The 24,252-nt window shown below is 37.4% G+C and overlaps 3 protein-coding genes and 1 pseudogene across 3 annotated transcripts; 1 reads left to right on the plus strand and 3 right to left on the minus strand.

Annotated features, from left to right (window-relative positions):
• Positions 1-338: 338 nt before the first annotated feature.
• LOC126784111 (uncharacterized) lies at positions 339-1,436 on the minus strand. Its single transcript, XM_050509601.1, has one exon. It carries the CDS (start codon positions 1,434-1,436, stop codon positions 339-341), a length of 1,098 nt encoding a protein of 365 aa, XP_050365558.1.
• A 2,672-nt stretch (positions 1,437-4,108) lies between these two features.
• Positions 4,109-13,903, minus strand: LOC126782486 (structural maintenance of chromosomes protein 1). Its single transcript, XM_050507745.1, has 18 exons — positions 13,250-13,903; positions 12,490-12,726; positions 11,727-11,960; positions 11,080-11,318; positions 10,536-10,802; positions 10,051-10,321; positions 9,561-9,687; positions 8,523-8,630; positions 8,328-8,435; positions 8,107-8,246; positions 7,596-7,685; positions 7,306-7,514; positions 6,565-6,734; positions 6,259-6,368; positions 5,793-6,172; positions 5,342-5,593; positions 4,721-4,948; positions 4,109-4,620 (listed from the first exon to the last, which is right to left on the minus strand). Exons 1-18 carry the CDS (start codon positions 13,685-13,687, stop codon positions 4,572-4,574), a joined length of 3,657 nt encoding a protein of 1,218 aa, XP_050363702.1. The 5' UTR covers positions 13,688-13,903; the 3' UTR covers positions 4,109-4,571.
• Positions 13,904-15,320: 1,417 nt separating this feature from the next.
• On the minus strand, positions 15,321-18,282 carry LOC126783157 (TOM1-like protein 2). The gene is made up of 4 exons (XM_050508569.1): positions 18,168-18,282; positions 17,468-17,974; positions 16,500-16,769; positions 15,321-15,985 (listed from the first exon to the last, which is right to left on the minus strand). Exons 2-4 carry the CDS (start codon positions 17,960-17,962, stop codon positions 15,548-15,550), a joined length of 1,203 nt encoding a protein of 400 aa, XP_050364526.1. The 5' UTR covers positions 17,963-17,974; positions 18,168-18,282; the 3' UTR covers positions 15,321-15,547.
• A 2,605-nt stretch (positions 18,283-20,887) lies between these two features.
• Positions 20,888-22,416, plus strand: LOC126784112 (patellin-4-like; annotated as a pseudogene).
• The last annotated feature ends 1,836 nt before the right edge of the window (positions 22,417-24,252 follow it).

Here is a 24,252-nt window from a genome sequence, read left to right on the forward strand (position 1 = left end):
ACAGTTGTGATCTAGGTATATATGCACACTAAAAATCGAGATAAAATTCTGTCACGAACTCATGTAATAATCAACTAATTTGCAACTAAGAATCAGTAACGACTATTTCATCCATTATGAGTTAACTCCTACTTGTCTTATCAGCGCTATTACATCTTGCATTCATCGCAACAGCAATCAGATCAGAGTAGTAGTCTATTACAAAAGGACAGAAGACATAAATAAGCTTTTTTTTTTTGAAAGGGAAGACATAAATAAGCTTAGAGAAACATAATTGCAAAACAGCATAATTATCCACAAACCGCAGGTCTTCTGGACTTTGTTCTTTCAAGGGGATATCACTGCGGTTGAATCCATAGATGGGATTCCCTGACCTCCTCAAAACCCGTATTGAAAGACTTGGCAAAGTCTCGGTCGATTTTGCCATTCTCCATATGAAAAATTCCAATATCCAAGTCCACAGATGGGGAGACCAGTTTGTTGTTCATGAAATATATGCAATTGGCCTTGCATCCGGAGTTGCTCGAGACCTCAACAGAGAAAGAGGAATTGCTTTTGCTCAAGAAGAGGGCTCTGTCACCCAAATCGAATACCTCAGAGTTGGACCATGAACTGCCACTACTGAACGGGACCTTGAAAACCCTGCAGCCACTAGTTGTTTCATAGTGGTAATGGTTGGAAGTACACAAAACCACCAATAGGGACCCTGCTGATTCCACCAGATATGAATTCTTAATGCCTTTATGACGACCTAGAAGCTCCTCCAAATCCGGAATTTCGGGAGCAACAACACTCAAATGTGCTCGCTCAGGGTCTTCAATGTCACAAACAACAGAAACACGACCAGATCGATTCACAACATAGAAGTTTCCCTGATAATACGTGAGATCCGTGAAGTAATTTTGGTAGTCAAATGTAAGACGCTTCCAACTTTGGCCAAGTCCTGGCCTGCAGAATCCCAAACTACTATATGATTGAAACATGACTATATAATCCGATGTCAAACGAGGATTCGACGACACCACAAACTTCAATACATTCTCAAGGGGGAAGCGTATAAAATCAGTCCCCCCATTTGGGATTTCAATTCTGGAATGCATTGATGGGTGGAACATACTAAACTTCAATTCCCCATCATCCGCTGTATCCTTGGTTACAGTAATCAGCCATCCTAGAGAGGCAAAGCAGGCCTTGCCAATGGTTTCTGGGAGATTGGTGTTGTATATCTGACTTTTTGTGAGGGTGTAAAACTGAACCATGTCCGCATCAAACCTCTTAGGAAGCATAAGAAGGGGAACTTGATCAGAGCCTGATTTCCGCACCGCAGCAATAAACTTGTCCCAGAAAATTGTCAGCCGTCCGTTGAGAGAGACCAAATACTTCGGAAGGAAATCGCAACACCCTGTAGCCGTATCAGCTTGTAGTGAAGAAGCCATTTTCAATTCTGTGATGATTTTGGGTAATTTTCTAACTTGGTTAGAGGTTGAGACTTGCTCTGTGCCTTTTATATAGGCTTGCATGCGGCTCTGGACTCCTTGTTAGAGTTCACTTCCTTTTCCTTCTGGCATTAGGATTTAGTTGATACTGAGTGGCATGCATATCCGTTTAAGGTTTACGTTCTTTTCCTTCTAGCATTGGGATTTAGTTAATACTAGACATCAGCCAAAGTGTACACATTTGAAGATACAGTAGTTGTTTTTGGGAGATAATTGCTTGCCGAACAAATATACTATTTTCTATTAATAAAATAAGAAATGAAGACGCATGGTTTAATTTTTAAAGTGCTGAAAATACCGAGGGTGCTGAAAATACCGAGGGTTTATATTCCTCAAATAAAACTCAACATACATAAGCGAATGACAAAAAGTAATATAGTAACGCCTGCACATTCTCTCATCTTATCAACAACTGATTCTCTTCTGTCAAAAACTGCAACTCCCACATTCGATCACTTCTTTGGGATTGAATCATCATACGCTTCTCCTAATCATATACTTCAATTGACGAAAGAAAAATGTAAGTTTTGTTGTGTACCTTCTCGGGTTCATTTAGCGTGTGAAGAAATCAAATTATTGGGTTTTCAAAGAAGAAGATCACGTTATGGGTATTTGATTTCCAACTACTTTTGTTTCGATCTCTACATAGATGGTTACTCACGAAGACATTTGCAAAATCTTATAGATAGATAACAGGAGGAGAAACCGAAAAGATGGAGAGCAGATTACCCAAAAGGAGGAGGACAGTGCTATCATATCGCCCTACGCGCTAATCTGATAATTATTACAGTTATTGTTGCTAACTTGCTATTTGACTTTAAATACGGATTCATAGGCTCACAAGTTGGTTAATTGATTTCAGGAGTATACAAGAGAGGCCGCAGTTGCCGTAGGACGCCGTGAAATTTTTTCAGGAGGTTTGAATTTGGCTCTGATCCATTCAGTTTTTGGTTTTCGATTTAATTGTAATTCTTCCAAACATGTGTTTATGTATGGATGAATTTGAGGAGCTAATCCCAACTATGCATAAGAGTTCTCATCTTTGTGACGAAATACTGGTTTGAAAGAGAAAAGTAACACTTTCTTTGTCTTGCCGTAAAGCAATTTCAAGATAACTATGTGTTTGCTATATAGGATTGGAAGAACCATAGTAAATACAATGAGCAAAATGTTGCAGTTATGCATGTCCTAGGAAAAAAGAACATGGTCATGAGACCAGTTCAAAATCATTCAGTCTCGTTCCTTTATTAAATCTTTTATAGTGCTTGATTGTGTTACTTTAGTTCAGATTAAATCTTTTCCCTCATTCTTCCGGGTTTCTTTAGTTTCCATTAAATATGTTCATGTTGGTTGCAAACATAAGTTGAATATTACTCATTGGAATTAGATTATCAGTAGAAACAAAGTTAGTCATGTTTCAATAATAGTTTTAGTTTAGTTATCGTTGGATTTTGTTTTGTTGCAGGACAACTAAGTTCACATGGGGAATCATTTGTAGAAACTATGGTTTTTGGGGAGTTTGATACATTTTGATTCCACCTTATAGTTAGTTTACATTCACGTATTCGTACTGTTCATGGTTTTCGCTTTAGGTTCAAAAAAATTTTTTGGTTTTCTGTTCATAGGAAATTTTTTGCTTATATCTCTTCCAGGTGTCATTGCATACCAGAAAGAAGGATTGTTTTCCATCAATGGGGCATATATCGCGGAAGGATTTGAAGATGTTGGATTTTCTCATTAGCAAGGAAAGCATAGGAATGGATAATTCAAGGTACCATTTTTCTGTTAGCGAGAGTGTAGATATTTTTAGTAGATGAGTTTTGTAGACTACCTCAGACGCAATTTATGATATATATCCTAATATAATAATCTATTATCTGGTCGTTTCTCTTATCCTCGATTCAAGTTGAACTTAAATAGACACAGTACTAGAAAACGAAAGATTCAATCTTCCATAGAATGACGATCGTCTAGCAGAAGGACTGTATCCGATGTTATCACTATCTGGATATAATATCGGGGGGCTTTCCAAAATGTAGTCATTAGGGTGATCATAATTTCCCGGAAAGTCGAGCCCTTGCTCTCTGCCTTGATATTCAGGCTCAACATTTTTCATAGTGGGTTTCCTGATCATTCTTCTGCCATTGTCAAATATAGAGGTGATTGAAATCCTCGGCATTCAAAGTTTCCGGAGGAACTGAATATTGATGGTGCTCGGATTCAATGATGGAGTGTTGAAAAAGATGAACCCGAAAACACAAAAAAATTATATGTTTCCCTTTCTCTATTACCTCAAGTTCAAGAACGCCTCGGGCCAAATTTAGGCTGGACAATCGTAGTAACTAACCGCGAGATTGGAACAGGCTTTTTTTTACAAGTGTTTAAAACTTCTAACCCAATTCACCGGGATTGGCTGGCACAGGATAAGTGGTGGTTGAAAACAGATCAGGTCAAGTCCAACTCAAATATAGTATTCCAGTTTCAACACTTAACCCTCGATCAAACTCTGCCTAAAAATGTGCAAGAATCACTATCTAACTCATGTCTGCCTCTCTAGGTTCTCAATGCATCTCCAACAACAACAAAAACACTCATACAACTGATACAAGAGCAACTCTGAAAATAATAGCATCCACTGATGGTGCAACAAGTAATTACACGCTTTTAGATTTGCAAAGGTCAGCTAACTGGACTCCCCAACCTTAGTTTGGGAGACATTGACAATAAAATGAGGAGAACTAGCTGCGAGAATAACTTAAGTCTTATAGCGTAACAGTTGAATGCTGGAGATAGAAAAGGGACAATGACTAAGAATTACCTCTACATTCAAAGAAGTTTGTAGCATTATGACTGACATTAGCTTGTTCTCCTTTGACTAATTGATAACCTGTAGCAGTGATTTTTACATCCTAATACAGAGAAACCTAACTGCTGATGTCCATGGCTACCAAAAGAATGTAACCTGCACGGCCATCCAGATCTTGTAATCATATTTACAGCGAAATGGGACGCGAGCTGGCTGATCTGTATTTATGTAACTAGTCACTATCCAACCGCAGACTGGGAGCTGCTGCATTATTCCTCCCGAAATCTAGTCAAGTCAAATGACATAGTTTTGGAACAACTGCAGTAACACAAGCACAGTTAGGGTGTTAAGAAACTATATAAAAAAAAAATTGAGATACAACCATGTGATGATGCTCAAACTATTGTCTGATGCTCACCTCATGTCAGCGTCCCTGAAAACCCCAACCAGAGCTTCAGCCTTGTCGTAGAAACTATCTTTTAGAGATATTACAATACTTTGAAAACCATTGCCTCCTTCAGTATCCTGGTTACCCCTGGCTCCTTGGCAAGACTTTGAACGGATGAATCGAGCAACTTTTGCTACATTTAAGTTATCCAGTGCAGCATCAACTTCATCCAGTATGAAAAAAGGCGAAGGCCTATAACTGAAGCGTTTATAAAAGGAAGAAGAAAAACAATTCATTACTGGCACTAATTTGCAGGGTTAGAGTAGAAACCAAATTCTAGAACAGAGTTAATTACAGGAGAAAAGACTAACAAAAGCTGACCAGACAAAATCAGGAAGGAATAATGATGCTATACCCAACCGACAAGATTCAACTTATATCATTTCATGAATATCAAGTCTAGTCGAAAGAAAAACTTGGAAAATCAAGTCAAAAGAGAGTTTACGATTGAATCAGAAACTCCAAACCCCACCCAAATAATTTTAATTCTATTGGAGCATGTGCTCTTTGTATTTGCTGCAAGCTCTACCCAGATTCTTTCGGGCGTTATTTTCTTTAAAGGTAAAAACTATCTTAAGTTTTAAAACAAACCTGTGTATGGAAAACAGTAATGCTAATGCTGCAACAGTTTTCTCTCCACCAGATAATTGTTCCATATCTCGGAAGCGCTTTGTTGGTGGCATAGTCGTGTACTTGACACCATGTAAATATGGATCATCTTCATTTTCTAAGTTCAAATATGCCGTCCCACCAAGTGGATGTGTATTGCTCTTCGTCAGTTGTTTGTAAATCTTATTAATATTACTAGAAATATGGTTGAAGGCATCCATAAACAACTCATACCTGCAAATTTTTTGACCACATACATTACAATCAAATGCTAGATGCAAAATAAACATCAGTTGACTGGTGGACATGTATGTCATTTAAGATGATTGATTTGATCGTCCCTATTACCTTACCAAATAATGTGCAATTAGGTATAGTTAACTATTTTTATGATAATTGGTCAATCTGGTAAGAGTGTAGAAGCAATCAATACCTCCTTTGTTTAACGGAGTTAAACAAATCAGCCTTTTGCTTCTGTTCTTTTCTGGCCACTTCAAACTCTGCAGTTATATGTCTTTCCTTTTCTTGTAGAGCCTCATATTGGTCCATGGCCTTCAAATTGGGAGCTGTTTTTTCAATTTCTGATAGCTTAGCATCCATTTGTTTCTTAAAGTCTAACTCAACTTTCTCCCGGTCAGAAGGTCTCCTATCCCTCAATAGAGACTCATCTAACTCATCAAAATCCAACACTGGGCCAGTTGTCAAGGAATCAGTCTCCATTGGGTCTGAGATGGTGGGAAGGGTTATTTGCTGCAATTCACAAGTTTCTACTATCTCCTGCTTCCGAGATGTTAGATGCTGAATCTGTGTTTCCTGCAAGGCAAGACAAAAAAGATTTATTGACTTTGAATTCACATATAACATGGTACAGAAATGTCACAAACAAGATATATGCCAACCTTAGAATTTATCTGCCGATTAATTTTGGATAAATTTGTTGTCGCAGTAGAACCCCGCTTGTTCCATTCCTGAATTTCCTTTTCACAACCTTCCGACTTGGATTTCCAATCTACAGGTATAGAGAGATACAAAAAGTATGAAGAGAGGTACAAAGTGGATTTGCAACTGATTTATATAACTTTAAAAAAAAAAAAGACAGAAAAAGAACAACAATCATACGATTAAGTCTCAAGCTCAATGGCCAAAGTATTAAGAATTTAATTTCTTCAAACAAACTCTGGCACCATGCCAAACTATTATCATACCTTGTACTTCTTCCTTCAACTGCCCTATCTCATCAGAGGCTTTTTCTGCTGCAGAGTTGGCTTCACCCTCTTTCTTCTGAACCTGTTCTAGATCTTTTTGTAGATTACTAATAGATGACTTGAGTTCTTCAATTCTTGAAGCCATGTCCCGATTTTGCTCATACTCTAGCCTGTAAGCAAACAAAGAACCGTATATTACCATAAAATATGAGCAAGTGCCAAAGCTGTCACAGCGAGAACACCAGAAACAAGTATAATAGTGGTGAAACTGGGCATGTTGTTATTTGATTGTTATTTGAGTACTCAAATAGAATCAGGTGGTCATTCTTGAACGTTAATTATTGATAATAGATCACAGACAGCATCAAACATCTCATCTTTAGTGTCACAGCTTTTTAAAGGAGTTGCATGATAATAGCTGGACTCATCCTTAAAAATTGGATCAATGACACATCATAAAGAGAGAAAACCCAACTAGATAATTGGCCTAAGAGTTGTAGTTGGTTATTTCCTCAGTTGAACAAATTGTAGTTCGTCAGAATGTTAAAGCACAATTTGAAGATGCAGAAATGCATGTGCACTCAATAGTATGTGTATCCATGTTCTAGTTATATACCCAAACACATGCATCACGTATCCAGCATACAATACACAGGGAACATTCCACTGCCCATAATAAAATTAGATTACTAACATACAGCACTAAATTCTATAAACAATAAAATAAAGGGAAAAACATACTGGTATTTCAATTTTGATAGCTGGCTACTCAAGCTAAGCCGCTCATCCGCCATAGATTGGGAAATCTTGAGTTGTTTTTCTTCATACTCACGAATGTTATCAACCCCAACAGATTTACTAAAACCTTTGTAGAGTCTGTCAACAATATCATTTATCTTCTTCTCAAGCTTATTGATTTCTGTGCCCCGCTTATCTATAGCTTCTTTTAGCTGCAAGCAAAATATTAAAATTGCTGAAGCTACTTGTGTGAAATAAAATGCTGGAATAAGATATAGTGATCACATAAATACCTTCAGAAGATCAGGGCTCATACGATCAATCTCTTCTTTTATATTCTGCCTCTCCCGCGCCAAAGTTGCAAGTTTGTCCTTAATGCTTTTCTGTGACGATACTTATTTTAGTTTTGAATCCACTAAAAGGAACCTCGTGTTTAGTCTTATTAAGAAATATTAAAGAAAAAGAATGCAAACCTCTTCGCCCACCCTCCCACATGCAAATTATAAAATATATAACACTCATCTGTAAGATAAAAACGACCTAAAGCAACCCTTCTCATCAAGTATAATTCCATTTAATTTGATAAACCATACAGACACAGACATAAAACAGTTCAACCTACATCTTCTCTTTTAGATATGGCGCCTACACAGCGCAACTGACAGACCAACAAAATCTAAAGGGAGTTGCCAACTTTGAATTGGGTGTGGATACACAACTATGAATTAAAAATTTACAAGCCAGTCAGATTAACCTTATCAGTAGAATGGGTGGGGAAAAAAAAAAGTAAATCCCTGCAATTACCTTCTCAATCTCTGCGTATTGGATTTTCTTATCAAGCCCACTAATTCTGCCAGCTGTTTCAGACTCTTTTAGCTGCATCTCTCTAATTGACCCGAGCTCTTCTAGCTCCAATTCAAACTGTTCTTTCTTCTTCTTCAGTCCTACACAACATACACAAATACTTAAACCACATTCAACTAATTCAGATTAAATCACAGCAAAAAAACAAATTCCACTCTGACCTTCAACTTTTTTATCATCCCACTGTTTTGACCTGGCTTCCATTCCTCCACTGGTACCACCAGTCATTGTGCCAGATTTTGACAGCATAATTCCATCCACAGTTACAACTAATGAAACACACACAAAAAAAAAATCACCAAGTATAAACACGCCTAAAAGAGAATACTTAACGATAGCAAAGTAAAACTCATTACCTTTGAACCTTTCACCAGTCCAGCTTAGGCGCTTAGCCTCATCAAGTTCATCACAAACGAGAGTATTGCCAACCGCAAAAAGAATAGCCTTCTCCAAGGCATGATCAAATGTTGGGTTGTTAAGTAGACAAACTCATAGCATCTTTTTTGCAGAATCTTATGCAGAAACTTACAGTTTCCTTACAAATATAATTTTCATAACAGGGATACAGCAACATACATCAAGAAAAGAACATAGCATAATGATCAGGAGGATGAACTACAGTGATAGCTAACAACAAAATGATGAAGGTGTCTGCTTGATTCCCCTATGAATGAACTGGTCTACCTAAATAAATGCTGATATGATACTAATGTGAATGCTAATTACCAGTTGAAAACTAAAAATCTTCGTCGGAGAAGGTCAGACTAGTGACGAGTTACACGAAGGAAACTCATGGTATAGATTACAGAAAAAAAAAATTAGAAGGGTTGAACAGGGAAAACATTAAAGCATGTTTAGAAGAAAAACATCAATTTTTTGAAAATAAAATACATTGACTAATAAAATACAAATTGTTCATAAAATAATATTGTCAATTTAAAGGTTCCATAATTTCTTCTCGAAAATTGCAACATAATTTCAATAACCAGATTTCAACCACCCAAAAACAATAATAGACCAGAAATTAGCAGCACTACTGGAAAACATGAATGAAAGTTAACAATATAAAATCTGGATGACACGCAGAATGTCTGTGCCAATTCCTATGCACACGAATAAAGAGAAGCATAATGTGCACTATACACATACTTCCCAACACCGACACGCATGCAGACAAACGCCAACATGATTGCATGAAAATGTAACTTTTCAGCTACATATTTCGCAACAACAAAAGCTTTCACACTAAACCAATGTAGGCTTTTTTAGAAGCAAATATCGAGTAAATAACATATAATAGATGTATTTTAATTTCTATTGTACCGTAAGATGATCACTGCAACAAAGATTTATCATAATTCAGAATTTATGTGATCAAAAGCATAAGAAAGGATATTGGACAACATCAAAAACCAGCTTTGCAGTACCACCCAAGTTACGCAATCGCTCCATCACTTGCTTTACACGAACAGATTGGAGAGGTATGAATGTCTGAGGAGGAAGCCTCTGTTCTTTCAAATACTGCAGACAATGTAAGCATCAGTATCAGAACCGCATTTAAGTGGGCAATATATCATTATAATTTTGTTGACATATATCATACAATGGTGCACCGAGCAAACATAAAACTGTCAGTATCATTAGACATTTCAATATTTTACACACAGACAATTAACATCTATTTCTAAACTTAAATTAAAACATAAAAACCATTAAGTCTCTTGGTTTCCTATTACTTTTACTTTTGTTCTAATTGCCTTGGCTTTACAAATAAAAATCTTAATTTTACAAATGAAAATTAAAGAGCAATGTGTTTTTTTTATCTAATGAAGTCAGTGTAAACACTCTACGAGAGCTAAAAGATTAAGAGAATATATAGATCACCTTGATGCACTCCTTTCCTGTTTGTTCATCTTCAACTACGACTGCATCCATAAATTTTCCCATGGCAACAGTGACAGCAAGATTATACTTCTTTTGTGTTGGCCTACAGAGTTCAGTCATGCGACCATGGACACCCTGAAACAAGCGCTTGAGAGTCTCTACTGCCTGTGACAATCTGGAATCCCTCTCATTTTCATATCTGTCAGCCTTCAGTTCACGTAATTGCTTTTCTAATTCATCAATTTTTAACTTCAGATTTTCATACTTCTGTCTGTATCCATAAAGAGGGATGATAGGAAACATAAGATTCATTGGATTAATGTCCAAGTAAATAACAAACTAAAGAAGAAACATGAATGGAGACATTTAATCAAATGAATAAACAAATGGGGGATTGAGAAGCACCGGGCAACACATGACAATGACGTAGCAGAACATATAATTGACTCTTAAAATCATAAAAAGAAGCAAACAAGTTAAATAACCTGGCATTCTGATGTTTATCCCTCATCACTAGCAACTCATTATTCAGATTTTTTACTTCCTCTCGGTGTTTTGCAGAGTTTTCTTTAATTTTTTTCTGCCTCGTCAGCATTTGCTCATTCTGTGAGTCCAGTTCGCTCTCCCTACTTCTCAACTGTTGAAGATTTTCTTCCAAATTCTTTTGTGCTTCAAGATCAGCATGCTGTTGCCGATCCAGAACCTCTTTCTCATCTTTTAGCTTTGCAGTTTTCATCCCAGCATCCTCCTTCCTGTAAGATCAGCACATTAATAACAATATACAAAGCCTCGTCATTTAAAGCTTAATATGCTAACTACTACGGTTCAGTGAAGGTAATTTAAGAAGTTCATGAAGAACGAAAAGGAAGACAAAAACTTGAGTTATATCCTCAGCTTGACTTCAAAGGAACATGGCTTTTGGTTTCACGACTAAAGAAACAGATTTCATCTTACAAATGTGAGGAACAGGACACCATGGTCACACTGAGATGCGCTAATAAAATTTGGCAGAGATTACCAAAAACTTACACTTGAAAATATTCCCTTAATTTAGTATCGTCCAACTGTAATTTTTCACCACCCTCTCGTCCTTTCTCATGTAGATCCTCTAGTTTTGTGGTCAAATCTTGGATGCCCTTCTGCAGCTTTTTAATTTCCTCCTTATGTCTCCCCCTTTCTTGTTCTTTCCTACCAAGCTCAGTCTTACTTTTCTTGATTTTTGAATTTATGCGAGACATTTCCTCTTTCAGTTTCAGAAGCTCTGGTTTCTACAAATAGGAAAACATATCAAACATTTCATTAGTATGTCCTCTTGATAAGAAAATAAGATACTAATTAAATTTACAGAAAAGTAGAAGCCATTTTAATTTATAATGTCAGCAAAATTAGCAATATATTGGAAAAAAATCAGAAGGACCCATTCGTTCACCCACAGCAGCTATACGAAATGGCCAAATACTCTTATCCTAGACATGTAAGTTGAATGAACACAGTTACTGTAATAAGCAATTGTAAAACTAATAAGTTCGATGACATATTTGGTTATGACTAATTTTGACCAAATGTTGTTTAAGAGACCAACTTATTAGCGAAAAACAAAACAAAATGATACTCATGTTATTGGATGCAAAAATCACAAGAAATTTCAATATCCTGTCAAAGGCAAAGAAACTTACACTTCTGTCAAGTTTATTACTTCTCTCAGCAATCTTCTTTTCACAAAGAGTAATTTCTTTTAAGTATTTGGCCAGCTCTTTCTTCTTTTTATTTGCTTCTTGTTGAAAATCATCTAATTCTTGCATAACCTGTTCACGGCTTCTCATTTCAGCTTCAAGTTCATTAGTCGTTTTTGTTATATCTTTTTCTATGTTGAACAACTGCCACAAAAAATGTTCTCTCTTCAAAGATTTCTGCAACAAAGAATACACATGATTATAGTACTAACATATTACAGAGAACCAAAGTTCTGAAATAGATGATTCAGAGATAGAAGCATACACCTATTGAGAATGTAACAAGATACAAACTTCAACACCAAAATAGTCTAAGGGGAAAGTTTGATATATTCAAGACAGATTCTATAAGAGATTTAATCTAAATGAGTGAAAACACAACCCATGTGGGAGAAAGATTGATAGTACGTGTGTTTATGTCTGTGTGTGTGCCCGTCTGCGGAAGAGAGATAGAGAAATGCAATATGCAAGGCCCTCTTTCCTGAAAGATGGTTCCTAGAATCTACAAATCTTTTCAGTTACATGGTGTCTTGCATGCATGCATTTGTAGAATTCATCAGAACAGAGATAAGAACTTATAAACCTAGAATACACCATATGCATATGATTGTGTGCATAAAGACATATATAATCAGAAACTGTGGATGTGTGGGTGTGTAATTGCAAGTATGTGTATTATGTATGAATAAAGCAAAAAGAAGCGCACCAGTTCATTTTGCAGGCGAATGTGCTTCTCAGCTTCTTCCTTTTGCTCTTTCTTTTGCTTCCTCTCTGCTACTATGGTTCTTTTTTTCTGATAAACAAGTGCTGCTTTTTCTTCAGCTACACCTTTCTCTTCTTCATACTTATCGTAGTCTCTTTTGAGGTCATCAGACCCTGAGATCTGCTCAAGCAGTCCAGTAAGTTCCTTCGGATTTTTAGAGGCAATGGACTCCACATCACCCTGAGAAAGAAAGATAATCAATACTAAAAGTCACCACATAACCGGCAAAGATATGCAAACATCAAAACCACCATAAAAGCAACAAAAACACATATTAGAGCAATTAAAAATAATGCAAATGAGAACACACGGGTTAGGAACGTTTGTAAATAACTTCTATCCCCTCTTTTAATTTTGGCTTAGAATCTAGAAGTCAATGTTCTAACGAGCCACTTGAGCCTGAACTCAACCACGGGCAGCAATAAACTTACATAAACTAACCAAACACCTTCAATTTCACAGATCAAAATGTGCAACTGGCGCCACAGACATTACCAATAACTTCATAATTAACTTCCATCTATCTACTATTGCAATGTATACCCAAATAAATGTCATTGATTTCCCTTCTCCTTCTACTCTCATTCAAAAACTCTGCTTCCTAGCAAACATACTCCCAATAGTACAATCAACGAAAACAATTCAAAATCGAAAACCAAAAACCATGACAACAATTACGAGTATTCGGCCATCGAAAATCAACCTGAAACACAAGGAAATTGCGAGCCTTGACCAGAATCCCCAGAGACTTGAGCTTCTCATTGTAAGCCTCCCACGAAACCGGCCTGCCGTCAATGCGGTACTCACTGCCGCCGGAGCTAGTGATGGCCCTGGTGAACTGGATCTCGGACTCGTTGGCGAGCTGGTAGACCAAGCTGACGAACGCCCGGCGGCCCTTCTCGGTCTTCTCGCTGTCGTCCATGGCGTAGATCAGGTCCTTGAGCTGGGAGCCACGGAGCTGGCCGGTCTTGACGCCGAGGACGAAGCTGATGGCGTCCATGAGGTTGGACTTGCCGGAGCCGTTGGGGCCGATGATGGCGGTGAAGTCGGAGAAGGGGCCGATGACCTGGTGGCCGCGGTAGGACTTGAAATTCTCGACCTCCAGGCGGTGGATTTTGCCCTGGGAGATGAAGGACGGCATGGCTTAGGGTTTGGTGCGGACCAGAATTGAAGCTAGGGTTTGGGTGGAGGGGGTCAAATTAGGGTTGGGGAGCGACGGAGAGGAGGAGGGAGGGGTGGCCGGAGAGGGTGAGGGGGGTTGAGTTCGGCGGCGGAGGGAAATCCCCAGTGGGGAGAATTGGCGGGAGAATTTGGGGGTTTTGGGAATTTAGGGAGGGGAGTTGATTTGAGTTGCCATTTTCAGAAGTGTGAAAATAAAGTAGAGAGCGGGTATAGTACTCGGGCAAGAAATGCGAGTTCTTTATTTGCAGTTTAGTCCTTTCTACTTTTATTATTTCCGTTTTGGGGCGCTCTTGGTCCAAGATTTTTTTTTCTTTCTTTTCTGGTGTCACTGGTGTGAATTCCAAACTCCAAATATTTTCCTCTCTTTTTGGAATTAAAAAAAAATATCAATCTGTGCAACCTTCGAATCTTAGCCGATTCAATCACCAGTGCTGGCCTTGTTCAAATTCCATTGTAATTCGTATGGTATTTTGATAGCCTGCTCTAGTGTTTTTATCTAAATTTACAATAACGTTCGGGTAATGCTTTACCGATTCGTCTTTTTTTCTGATACAAGTGGATAAAATATTGACACATATATAGAAACGTATACACAAAATGCAGAGCTTGACCAACCTTCTCCTTTGATAGGATGTGAAATCCCTAATAACGTTATTAGTTGTTGGATATGAATCTGAATCTGAATCTGAATCTATAAATCTATAATGATTAATGTCAAAGAGCAGGAAAAGTTAAGATTTGGTGGTTGTTGAATATGAATATGTAAATTAATCGTCAAAGAGCGGGAAAAGTTCAGATTTGGCGGGAGATGAAGTTCGCATATTGCCTAGTTATCGGGAAAAAATTTGGCTAGCCTAACCAAAAACATCAGGAAAAAGAGAAGAAAGAGTGTCAAGTGAAAAGAAAAGACGTATGTAATTCACTAATTCTACTATCTTAACGTTGATTCTGTTTCTGATTCCTATCAAGTTCTTTCTTTATATCGTGCAGTATAAACCAATGACTGCAATATCGAAAGTTTCGTCGATATACCGACGAAATTTTCGTCTTTTCAGCCTTAGGATATTATCTTCACCCACCATGAGAATTTCATGCGAAACTCTCGATATATCGAGATATTTCGTGAAATGTTCGATATATTGATGAAATTATGGAATTCTCGTGTGGTCCCGTTGGAAACTTTGGGCCCATTCTACCAATTTACATTGAAGAAAAAGATCCACTCATGAGGATTGAACCTTGGTTGGCCACATACAACCCTTACTTCCCAACCATCTCTATTGAGATGCAACTTGTTATTATATGTAAATGCTTGCATATATAATCGCTTCTTATGAAATTTTTGTCGATTTGTTTTTTCAATATCCGATATTCCGTCAAAATTTCCATTTTTTAGATCTTCGATATCTCCCCGATAGTCGATATTTTAGTCCTTGGTATAAACCTTGCAAACAGGAATTCCCAACATGAGAATGCAAGAGAACAGGCATTATGCCTGCAGTCCTGGACATAAATTAGACTGAGATAACGCTCAAGTAGAAATGCTGAGTTAGGCAGAGAAACTACTCATCTGAAAATGAAAAACAGAAAAAGACAGTGGCAAGATCCGCATACATAACAGAGTTTGGCAGAAGGGGCTTATGGTATGGAGACAGCTTCCACGAAAAAGTTTTGCCCCCATCTAAGTCCACAGTCCATGCTTAAAAGTACTAGTATGATTACAGAACGGTTAATTAGCTGAACCATAACCGAATAAAGAGACTCCTAATAAACAAGTAATCCTGCTAGTATGAAGTCACCAGGATGGGCGCAGTTTCTGTCACTGACCAACTTTTTCACTGCTAGACGAAGCGCCTTCTTTTACAGAATCCGCTATTTTGGTTTCCCTATGAATTCCCGCAGGAGCAGATGGGATGACTCTAGAATAAATGGTATGTTCAGGCAGGTGACTGTCACGATTTTGGATGTCATCTAAATCCTCATGCTCAGGGCGATTTGGGTATCCTGGCAGTTCTCCAGGGTTTTGTGTTGCTTCCAATCCCTCAGGCCTGGTGGCATCCGGATTTTCAAGCTGTTGGCCTGCAGAGTTTTGAGAAGCTTCCAACTCCTCATACTTGGAAATGACTTGTTGAAGTTCTTCATGAAGAAATAGAGCCTCAAAGAGCATCCCTTCATCATCAGTAGTGGTTTCTATAATCCTCTGAACAACAGGCTGAGACTCCTTGCACTTGTCCAGCATATTCATGGTTAGTTCTTCCTGCAGTCAAACAAGTATCTCTATCAACTTACATATCATCTGCCGTGAGAAGTTGATCTTTGGAGTAGGTAGAACATGGGAAAATAATTGAAGGAAAGGGTTAAATATACTTTCTAGAGATATTATCATGCAATATATAATCATATAAGACAGCACCGGACAGGCAAACCTAGCCCTAGAAGAATTACAACCGCTCTCCCTTACAGTCTTTGCTCACATGTGGAGAATACACACACCTAGTCATGATGCACAGGACATGCAAACTCTTCAACCTAACGTATTTCATTTCTATCTCTAATTATATAAGGGCACGTAACTATAATTAGTTCCTTCATAATATAAAATTAGTGCTGTGACTGCGTGAATGCTTTGGAACTGAATCACATCATTGCTACGGAAGCAAAGCACTTAGTTCTATCTCAGCAAATAATTTGCTTTCAGAGAACTAAATATGGGAAGATTTATATAGATATAGGAATTAGTATTACTTGTCTCTGAGAGGTCAGGAACACACCTTCAAAGGTTTTGGATCGGTTTCTGTATTCAAAATGCTGGACAGCAGCTCCAGGCTATTGCGAGTTACAACAAGATATTCCTTTTTTTCCTCAACTGATAGGTAGTTATAGCGAAATTCACGGTCACCTGCATCTTGAAATCCAGCGTCAGGTACAGGGTATCTATCTGGGGGAGGCATAGGCTCTTCCATGTATGATTCCAAGGTAGATTGCAATGAGGGAGAACTCCCTTCTGGTGCTACAGGATGTGCTCCTCTTTCTCTCAAAATCTGAACAACACCCAGAGATATAAATCATATCAAATATCACTTAAATGGACGAAAATACATATTGCTACAAGCAGACTGTTCCATGGTCCACAAAAGACAGGTCAAAACTTACCAAGATGAGACAAACCTGACACAATTAAATTAATTGAAAATAGAAATTTGGTGCAATGTTACTCTATCTTGGGAGAGGGTAGATGTACTCAGGTCATTGTTTATTGAGTATGCAGATCAAAAGGTAAATTTTACAGTTTACTTGAAATGCAATTGAAATTATAGACTTCGAGAAATTGTAACCTAGGCCATATGAAAGTCAGGTCATAAATTGATCAAAATGGAAGAGCCTACGCAACAATTTATGCAACTTCAGTAGACCCATAACAAGAATACAGCAACGAACAATGGTTTATCAGCCCCGGAACAAATATATATATATATATATATATATATATATATATATATATATATATATATATAGAGAGAGAGAGAGAGAGAGAGAGAGAGAGAGAGAGAGATGAAATGCATAGCTGCTCGTTCACAAATGCACTTCTGATAAAGACCCATTTTGCATGAGAAAACAGCTACCTAGACTAACTAGTTAATATTGAAGATTTGAAGTACTTCAGTGATGCAACAGAAAAAAGGTCAGCAAGCTCAAGACTGACATAAGATATACAGCATTTGATAGAAAGTATGCTCACCATGTAAGTCTGACGAAACACAGGTAGATAAGCAAGATCCTGAGACTCTCCCCAAGCCCTGATCAACTGCATAGCTCTCCTCCTATTGTCATTATCAGTCTGCGGATTATCAATCATCTTTAACATCTCATCCAACACCTTCTCCGACGCAATCTCCGAAAACACCTTCTCACAATTCATAGCAATCGCCTCCAACAAGTCCAGACTCAGCCTTTGCGTCACCACGTTCTTCCCTGAAATCTTCCTCTTGATAACCCTCACAACTTCAAACCCACTAAACTCCTCACTGTTAATCATTGCACATATCCTCAAATTCAACCCCCAATTCGGCTCCTCCATCGTCTCCAACGTCGCCTCGTCGATCATCCTCGACTCCGGCGTCGGCGTTTGCAGAATCTCCTTCACTTTTCCACTGACCATCCGACCCATCTGAGCTCCACTCGTCACCAGCTTCTCACCTAAGTTACCCAACTGGGTTAAATTAAACCTGTCCATAACTCCAAAGCCCTGTTTTCATTCACGAATCAAACAAACCACAAATACCCTCTTAGTCTCTGACCTCAAATCCTCAATGAACTGTAACTAGTTAGCTAAAAAACAGAGAGATCGTAGATTCTATACATGCAGAGATTCAGTTAAAGGTTGTCATTTTTAACAAACATAAGCAGATGGAATGAAAAGGTGAAGAAAGTTGAGGTACCTGGATTGATTGGTAGCTCCGGTGACGGAAGACCTGGGTTGCAGAAAAGCGATGATCTTCCTGGTGAAGAAGGTTGGAGTTGAATAGGTTTAGAGAGAGAGAGAGAGAGAGATGGGGATAGTCAGAACTGAAAGGGAGAGAGAAGTACGTGGCGACAAGAGAGAAATGAAGACAGGGATTTGGCGAGGTACGCGGCCTAGTGGTGGGTCTGATGCCACGTGGGTTTTAAGGGTCGGATCGGGTCCGAGGCTGTTGGGAATTGGATAGTTCTATAACGGTCTGGATAATTAGCTATTGATAGGTGAAAAGATGGATTTAGATGGATCTTCTAGATTTATATATGTTTCCGGTTAACTCCCCGCGATTGGATACGAATTGTCTAAACAAATATGTTAATTATCTCTTTATCTACTATACCAATCTAATAAAACAATGAAATTACTTATTTTGAATAAAATAAATTGAGAAACTAACTATTTTAATCGTAGTCATCTTATTTATTATTTGATAATAATAGTAATCTTGTGGCTAGTTAGTGACACATTTTGGGATACTTCAAAAGTCTATAACCCGAACCACCCGGGAATGTGATACCCTCGATAGCTAACATGGGTCAAGAAGACCCATTCTTCAATCATAACACATACACACCCGCCTTCTCGGGCTACACGATTTGTATTTTCATGATCTACTTGATTACTTTCTCGAGGGATATGAAAAACTTGAGCAATGTTCGACAAATCTCATCCACCATAACCCCTTATGCAACGAAACACGTCTCCTTTAAATTAATGAAGTGCACTGCCTCAAGACAATCCATCTCAACTTCCAAGTGAACAATTCATCTATTCACAGCCAACTCAACCTCATGAATGTGGTTGAGTTGAATTATCATGTCAGGAATCATGGATGTTCAAATACCCAAATCTTTTGCCCATTTCCAACCCTTCATACATCTATGCTACATGAAACAAATTTGCTGACCACTTTTATTTGTCAATATTGTGCTCACCCTTCTAAACTCATGTCATGTGTCAAATTGCTCAATTATTATCTAATTTTGAGTTGAAAAAAGACACATGACATGAGTTTAAAATAGTGTGCACAAAGTGGGCAAATAAAAATGTAGTCGACAAATTTACTTCCTCATACTACACCATGTACCAATAAACTTCTACCCCACAATTACTGTCACTAGATTTTCAGCCTCCATGCATAAAGGAGCATTTCAGAAAGTATTTAGCTTTAAGAAAATGACATAACAGGGAGTTTGGGTAAAACGGAATGTGTCACCCACATACAATATAAGATCAAGTCCTTAAACCCGAGACCTCCTTTTGTCTTCGTAATAAGATTATGCAAATCCGCAAAATTCATCTCTTGGCGAATCGTAACTTTTTACCCCTCTGACATTATTCTAGATTCCTATATCTAGATTGATATCCACCAACAATAACGTGATTATGGAATTTCGAAAATCAGGAGGAAAAAATATATATCTATATATATCAAAACTGTAACAAACCTTTGGTTAACTGCCCTACAAATTAAAAGCACAGACAAAGAAGCCCCATATGTGAGACACAAAAGGGTTATTTTGATGAATTGAGAAATTTAGTCTATGGTGTGTTTAAGTCAATTGGCTTATTTCTGGAATCTCCCTCTGCACATTGTCAACGAAAAAAATGAAGTCTTATTATCATTGTTGGAGGAGGATAAAGTATATAAATGTTGAGTTGAGTTCATGTATACTAGCCTTCCTACCCGCGCGCCATGTGTGTGCGCTTATTTGTTCTCATGTGAAATACGTTGAATATTTTGTTCTCATGTGAAATACGTCGAATATATATAGCGTTCTCCGACAGTGTAGTTCAGCACCGAAAACTTTGAACAAATGATATGATACCCAAAGATTTAAAATAAATAAATAAATAAAGAAGGAAGGAAGGCAGAGGAAAGGGGTCATATGCATCTCAAGTTTCATGCACTGCCAGGATGTATGTCATTCATGATCCATTCAATTCTGCATCAATCTCCCTGCTCAAATAATTGCTGCAATATGCATGATAGCCCTTTTAGAACAATGAAATGATCCATTTAGTTGGAAGTGTTATGTGCAGTTATAGTAATCCAGAGGAGAATTTGTAAAACAGATCCAGAATAAATTTGCACTAAGCAACAAAACTAAACTACAAAAGGTAATAAATTACAGTAACAAAACCAAACAACAAAATTTGCTATTTTATGTATTCGTATCCTTGACTTGGTCCATTAAGTATCTCAAAGCCTACACCAACTTTTCCTCCCATCTTCACTGAATATTAGGGGGTAAGATGACAACAGTCCTGCATCAGAAGAAAAAAAAAACAGATTGAGATATAAGTATATAACTAAAAGTACATAGTTATATGTGTAACCCAAATATCTAATTAGATCTAACACAATCCATAATAGCCCCCAAATGAAATTAAAGTGGCCTCTTTATACTATTACTAACATGAAATTAAATCCAAAATCAATGAAAGTCAGTTTTTCCTAATGCAGTTAGATACATGTACTTCCCTGATTTCAACATAGCCTTTGGTTACCTAAATATCGATCATCGCATCTAAAACAATAATTAGATACATGAAAAATTGAATATCATGCTTCCTATTCTGAAGGAGCCAAAAGAAAAGAGAGAAATATGAGAGCACAGTAAACAAACAAAGCAATCACCAATGCCGAAGGCAAAAAGAAAAAAGGATGCAGAGGTCTACGATTTGTAGTTCAGAGATGCAACCCTGATGATTATGATCTGACTTAACATACAGCTAAATAGGATGATGAGGAAACCAAAGCTGCTTCTGCCGCGTTGAAGAAGAAGAAGAAGAAGAAGGCCTTGATGGAATTCCGGTGCAGAGTTGAAGATTTAATTTGGGGGTTCTCGGAAAACCCAGCAGAAAGCTTACCCGAAATGAAAGCTTGAGGCAGAAAGAAGAACTCAAGGAAATTACCCTATGGGGTGTGCCTTTGTTGCCAAGCAAAGGCCACCAAGGAACTGATGTTGTGCTCCTCAAATTCTTGAAAGCCCGGGATTACAAGACCATTGACGCATTTGAAATGCTTAAAAGAACCCTTTGTGTGCATAAGTAGTAGAGACAAAGAGGGTCACCCTTTGTGTTACACTGCGTATGGACCTTTCAAGGACAAAGAGTTGTACAAGAAAACATTCGGGTCTGAAGCGAGACGCCAACAGTTTTTGAGGTGGAGAAATCAATTCATCGAAAAGGCAATCAAGAAGCTCAACTTCAAGAGAGGGGTTGATTCGATGGTTCAGACGGATTTGAAGGATTCCCCAGTCCCCGATTTTAAGGAGCTACATTCGCTTAGTAGCAAAACTCTGCTCTTATTACAGGACAACTATCCTCATTCAAAAGAATGTAAGTGTATACTCTAAAATTAAGCAGAGTTACAATGTGCATGGTGTATATGCTAATGTCTTTCCTTTTGCAGATTATTATAAATGCTCCACTCTGATACTATGTGTTCCATGTTGTCCGATCAAGGTTTCTAAATCACAGAATTAAAAGGACGTTCATCTTTGCTAGACCCCAAAAGGTTACACAAACCCTTCTCAAGTGAGTGAGATTACAACCCAAAAGTTAGATTATCCAGTAACATTAGTAACTCATCTGTCTCTCTAACACACAAGTTACTATGGATTTGATTATATATTAAAAGGTTCATAGAACCAGAAGAACTTCCAGTTCAATATGGTGGCCTGACGAGTTTACACCAAAGGACATAGTATCTGAAATTATAGTCGAAGGAAGTACTACAAATCATATTGAAATTCCAGTTGTTGAGGTACTAATTCTCGTAATTACTTGGGTGTTCAATTGAGTGGTATGAGTTGAATCGGCTTGTTGTTTGACTACAAGTTTCATGCATGTATGGGGTGTTTTCATATGATTAGGGTGGAGTCACATTGGTATGGGATCTAACTGTGGTGGGATGGGACGTGTTGTACAAGGAAGAGTTCCTTCCAGATGATGAAGGATCGTACAACATTCTAATCCAAGACAAAAAGAGACTGCAAGGAGAGAGTGTGAGAAACTCCTTCTACATTAGGGAACCAGGGAAAATATTAGTGACCTTTGAGGACTGGAATTTTAAGAACAGGAGGGTTCTTTATCGGTATAAAGCCAAACCCACCATTCCCATTTACATAACAAATAGACAGCCCTGCATGCACGTAGAGCCCTAGTGAACTAGTAGTTCTTTAACTTCTTTTGGAGCCGATCGAATTATTGATTTCTGCTAATAGTACAATAAACATATTAATTTGTTTCAGCGGTTAATATGATCCTCGTTTTTTTTAAGAAGATACAAGAAAGTATGGTTCATATTGGTTCAGGGCATTGTATATATATTTTTCACGTTATTGTGATAGTCCTTCTGTTATCTTCGAAAGTTCTGCATGCACATTTCTTGGGCAAGCCCCACACACACACACATATATATAAGCTGTTTGTGCGGACGTCCGCACGGTGCAGAATCGGCGACTGGCGACGCGCAATGACAGCGCTGATGATGCCCGTCGTACTCCCCATTCCGGCGCTCATGTGTTATTTTTTTATAGTGGAGGACATGGAATAGAGCCATCAATATAACCCATTAGGTCACATCCTATCAACATCGACTCAAGTATAAGTCTCCAAGAAACTTAATGTGTGCCATCTAAACTCTAATTAAATTGTAGAAATTGGACAAGAGACAATTTTGTAACAGAGAACTGGTATACATGACAGAGTCAAGGGCACGATACATAAATGAGTTAATCTACTATACATCATTATATGCTATATATTTTACATCCAACGGTTGACAATAAATATTATTTTTCTGACCCCACTCACAAAATAATATCGACCTTCGGATGTGAGATGTATAACATACATTAATGTATACTAGAATTTTCCCACATAAAAAATGAATACTCTAATATGAAAGTGAATAGCAAAGTAGCAATCCCGTCGCAATGATAAAGTAACTAAAGCTGGATATATTAGTAACTATTTAAGTGCTTATTATCCTGGTGATATATGTCAAATATGCTCGCAGTTTGGTCACTTTGCTAATGCTTGTGCTCAAAGATCTTCCCCCAGGCAAGTAGTTATTGCTTCTGGATCTTATATGCAGTGTCAAATTTGTTCCAAGACAGGTCATAGTGCAGCTGAATGTCTTTATACATGCATGTCAACCAACACCTGAAGCTGTTGTTACTTCCTTCTCAACTCAAACTATGCCAGCATAATCATATCAAGGGTATTTAGTTTTACACTCATTTTGACACATACTTTTAAAATAAACTCACATATTATTTAATTATAATTTTCTCTCAAATATGGCCAATTAAGCTTATAAATTGTCTTTCATTTTAACAAGAATTACATACGTTGCCACTATTTAAATTTAATTAGTCAACTATAATAAATTAAATTATCTTTTAAATACCTAATTGTAGATTGCACATTGACTCATTATAATTGCTAAAATTATAGACATTCTGTTTGCAATTTTAATTTAAATTAAGGTAGATAATGAATGTTATACTTATGTTTTGGTAATTTAAATTATCTATCTTAAAGGTAAAATTTTAAAGAGGAAACTTGAAAATTGGTAGGTTGTTATTTGCAGCACTAATTTTTCTATATGCATTCATCTCTTTATAGCATAACATAAAGGTAGAAATTAACATTGTTAACCTAGTTAATAGGTACGAGACAACCTAATTAATATGTATCTCTTTTTAATTTCAACCTAAAGGTTAAGAGCATTTTCTTGACATATGAAAATTTTATATTGTATCTCTTATCGAGGAAAACATGCATATATATAATTTTAATGTACCTCGTTATTAGATTTTGTAGTGTATATATATTACATATGCTTCTCGTCCCAAAAAACAATATTATACCTCTTACAGTGGATTTATGTTATAATACATCTAACATGAATAAAAAAAATATCATTCAAGAACAAAGATGTTTACGTACCTCACAATAAGAATTTCTCATATAATCTTCGTTTTACTAGCTCC

Source organism: Argentina anserina, chromosome 2 (genome assembly GCF_933775445.1).
Source record: "Argentina anserina chromosome 2, drPotAnse1.1, whole genome shotgun sequence".
NCBI lineage: Eukaryota > Viridiplantae > Streptophyta > Magnoliopsida > Rosales > Rosaceae > Argentina > Argentina anserina.

Coding starts and splice junctions, on each gene's coding strand:
- LOC126784111 (XM_050509601.1), bottom strand. CDS start 1,436: ATGGCTTCTTCACTACAAGCTGATACGGCTACAGGGTGTTGCGATTTC.
- LOC126782486 (XM_050507745.1), bottom strand. CDS start 13,687: ATGCCGTCCTTCATCTCCCAGGGCAAAATCCACCGCCTGGAGGTCGAG. Junction 8,631..9,560: donor GGTTTTTGATGTTGTCCAAT/ATCCTTTCTTAT, acceptor ACAACCCAACAT/TTGATCATGCCTTGGAGAAG. Junction 8,247..8,327: donor GGATGATAAAAAAGTTGAAG/GTCAGAGTGGAA, acceptor TATGTTGTGTAG/GACTGAAGAAGAAGAAAGAA.
- LOC126783157 (XM_050508569.1), bottom strand. CDS start 17,962: ATGGACAGGTTTAATTTAACCCAGTTGGGTAACTTAGGTGAGAAGCTG. Junction 16,770..17,467: donor TGTTTCGTCAGACTTACATG/GTGAGCATACTT, acceptor GGTGTTGTTCAG/ATTTTGAGAGAAAGAGGAGC. Junction 15,986..16,499: donor CCGATCCAAAACCTTTGAAG/GTGTGTTCCTGA, acceptor GTTTGACTGCAG/GAAGAACTAACCATGAATAT.